This window comes from Alosa sapidissima, chromosome 23 (genome assembly GCF_018492685.1).
Source record: "Alosa sapidissima isolate fAloSap1 chromosome 23, fAloSap1.pri, whole genome shotgun sequence".
Lineage (NCBI taxonomy): Eukaryota > Metazoa > Chordata > Actinopteri > Clupeiformes > Clupeidae > Alosa > Alosa sapidissima.
Window position 1 is genome coordinate 9,989,976 of NC_055979.1, and position 3,519 is coordinate 9,993,494.

General features: G+C 43.3%; 1 protein-coding gene across 1 annotated transcript; it reads right to left on the reverse strand.

Moving 5' to 3' along the window:
- Positions 1 to 951: 951 nt before the first annotated feature.
- On the reverse strand, positions 952 to 3,095 carry s100b (S100 calcium binding protein, beta (neural)). Its single transcript, XM_042081436.1, has 3 exons — positions 2,986 to 3,095; positions 2,487 to 2,639; positions 952 to 2,251 (listed from the first exon to the last, which is right to left on the reverse strand). Exons 2-3 carry the CDS (start codon positions 2,622 to 2,624, stop codon positions 2,102 to 2,104), a joined length of 288 nt encoding a protein of 95 aa, XP_041937370.1. The 5' UTR covers positions 2,625 to 2,639; positions 2,986 to 3,095; the 3' UTR covers positions 952 to 2,101.
- Positions 3,096 to 3,519: the final 424 nt, after the last annotated feature.

Here is a 3,519-nt window from a genome sequence, read left to right on the forward strand (position 1 = left end):
TACAAACACACACACACATATCATCATACTCACACACACACACACACACACACACACACACACGCACACACACACACTCACACACTCACACACATATACATGTGCAGCGTCCACTCCTGGTGTGCAAGTGTAGTGTTCTTAAGGGTCCAGTCCACACAACACTTTTCCAGCACCACTGTCGTGGCAGCAAATCCCATTAATGGCATAATAAATGCAGCCAACTCAGCTCTCTCTCAACAACTTAATTAGCAATGGCATGAAGACAGAAATATTTGGAGCCATGTGTAATGTTATAAAAATGCCATCATTATGATGGAAACTGGCGGCTGGTTTTTATCTGTGTTGAGTAGATGGAGACTCTTTTGGCCTTCTTTGGGCTGGCCATCCAACAGACCAGCAGGAGAGCATTAACTGGCCACATTGGACTGTGTGTGTGTGTGTGTGTGTGTGTGTGTGTGTGTGTGAGGTTATTATTATTTGTGGCCACTTTGTCTAGTTAAGAGCTGGATGTAGTGATAAGAGTCCATTATCACTCGCAGGAATCCTTCATAGCACGGATATCACTAGACCGCTTTACTGGGGCACGTGCCCCAGTATTGAACTGCTGTGTCCCTGTAAATAAGTTAAGGTTTTTAACTCCTGTTGTCTCTTTGGCAGTAGATTATTATTTTTATCATTACATTGGACTGTGGCCCAGTAGAGTTTTGGGTCTATTGACACCCCGGCTTCATGGTGCCGTTGGCTTACTGTCTCTCTTCCGGAAGCTTCCAACAGGACAAGGAAACAAGAGAGGGAGCCTCGATTCTGCCAACGAGTTTATTCAGTATCTTCACAACACATAGCAGCATTTCCTCATCTCATGTTTTTGTCATTCAGCATTCCGAGCAGTGCACTCTGGACTTTAGATTGGGCAGAACAAATGCCAGCGCTGCGCTGTTTCTTTAGAGGACACACTGATTTTTTTCTCTGCTACACATTTGGTTAAATGTATGAGCTATAATTGCCTTTGAAAATTTGTATGTGAAAAACTTTTTTTTTAGGTTTTATTTATGTACAGGTTGAAGTAGTCATCTTGTTGTTGTTGTTTTAATCAGAAATGTGACATGTTGGACAATATGGCTTCTTAAAGGTGTCAAAACGGAATCAAATGTGGCTAGGAGTGATGATGTCATACCCTCAATGTCAGACAGTTTTTCCGTAACAGAATGGATTTCTACATACATTCAGTGCAGCACAGACTTCACAGTAACACTTTACTTGTACAGCCCGCCTACAGAGTCTTAACAGATACTCGGACGCAACAAAACATCTTGTTGAACAATTGTTGAACTTCACCTTAACCAAACCCAACCCAACACATAGTTTGTTTAAAAGTTGGAGCATCTGTAAATGTCTATAGGAGACCATTGGAGTAAAGTGCGACCGACTTCACCATCAGAATGAAAACTTTGGCTGTCCCAGCCCACCATGCTCAGACTTGTGTCGGTAATGGGGATTAATACTGTGTGTGTGTGTGTGTGTGTGTGTGTGTGTGTGTGTGTGTGTGTGTGTGTGTGTGTGTGTGTGTGTGCGTGTGTGTGTGTGATGTAATGGGGATGAATATTGTAGACTCTTTTACGGCCATCCGTTTGTTGTGTAGGTGACAAACTGAAAATGAAATAACCAATTGAAGGCGACGACAAATGAAACGCGTTCTTATAGAAATGTACATTTCAGTCAGCCAAACTGACTGGGAGCGAACAATACAATACAAATTTCTTGTACGTGCACAGTGGAGAATTTGCACAGGATGTGAGAATGGTCACAAGATGGTGGGCTGTAACTTAGATTGAAGAAGCAGTTTTTAAGGTCATTTCATTGTCATGATGAACAAACAATCAAAAAAACACTCATAAATTAAGGGACCAAAAAACCTCAAATTCATCTACATCTAGAATGAACTAAGCAAAATACTAGGAACCAGAGCATGTTGCTTTAGAGAAACAGTATAATGCAGACAAAGTTGAAATGAGAGAAGAAGAAAGCCGTACATTACATGTTCTGTCTCACGTAAAACTATTCCCTTTGAGTTCTATCTTCGCTGTGTTCTCCCAGGTCACCCTTATTCATCTTCGTGCAGCTCAAAGAACTCATGGCAACAGACAGTAACCATGGTGATGAAAGTCATAAACTCCTGGAAGTCGCACTCGGAGTCTCCGTCCGCGTCCAAACTCTCCATGAGACTGTCCAAGGTGGCCTGGTCCTTCACTTGCTGCCGGACGACAGACGAGGGGATAAGCAAATGAATTAGCTTTGTTTCCGCTCTTTTTCCCCCCTCTTTTTTCTGTGCATGTGTGTCAAGTTGTCTAGGTGTATCTTTATCTGTGTGTGTATCTTTATGTATGTGTGTGTGTGTGTGTGTGTGTGTGTGTGTGTGTGTGTGTGTGTGTGTGTGTGTGTGTGTGTGTGTGTGTGTGTGTGTGTTTGTGAGTGTGTGTGTGTCTCACCTCTGAGAAGGACGGGAACTCGTTGCTGATCAGGTCTTTCAGCTCACTTTTCTTCAGCTTGTGCTTGTCCCCCTCCTTCTCCGAGTACTTATGGAAAACTTCGATGATGGTTGCCATTGCATTCTCCAGGTCACTCATGGTGAAGAGTCCAAGCTGAAACAATGAATTGTTTTAAATGGCAATTATAGCCCATGTCACAACCCCAACTGGAACGTGTTATGTGATTTGAAGATAGTTGTTATGCTGTGGATGCAAGAAAGCTTTCAGACACGCTTGACAATAAGTTATTGTCTAATCTAATCTATCTTTCTAATCTGTCTCTGTATGTGAATTAACCATTCATAAGTACTTTACAGATTCAATGCAGAGCACGTACAGAATCAATGCAGAATACATACATAATGCAGAACACATAAGTTTACCGACAGTGCATTAACTATGGACAGAGCTGACCGTTTAATTACATTCCTTGGCCGAATACTAACTCATCTTGACTTACCAGTGTGGCGCAGCAGAGAGGAGTGGAGCCGAGGGGTTGAGGGAGGGCAGCAGACAGCGGGTAGAGGGAGAGGCAGGGGCAGACTTTTATAGGGCAGTGATGGAGGGGTAGAGCCTGGGCATCATGGGTCCTGCCAGTCTGGCAGCCTGGCCAATGGGCACCTGACCCCGCTCTCACTCCACTACGCGGGCACACAAGGAAGGCTATTGACGAGCACGCCACCCTCCTGTCATACTACAGACTACAATCTGGGACATATGTGTTTAATCTTATGTTGGTGTGTGTGCGTGTGTGTGTGTGTGTGGGTGGGTGGGTGGGTGGGTGTGTGTGTATTTAAAGCTTTTGTTTGATCATTCTGATACGATGTGATAGCCCCCGATAACTCTTACAGTCTAATTTAGTTTCTGTATGTTAAAATAACTTGATCCCTTAATCCAATGTATTGCTAGCCTAAGGGCATGTTTAAATCGAGTGAGAGATATTTCTTCTCCAAAGGTGAGTCAGCCTTAATCAACCAAAAGGGAATTTCAAATC

Bases quoted from the DNA above. Each gene is read 5' to 3' on its own strand.
- s100b (XM_042081436.1), bottom strand. From the start codon at position 2,624: ATGAGTGACCTGGAGAATGCAATGGCAACCATCATCGAAGTTTTCCAT. The intron at 2,252-2,486 runs GTGAGACACACA...GTCGTCCGGCAG, and splicing joins AGTTCCCGTCCTTCTCAGAG to CAAGTGAAGGACCAGGCCAC.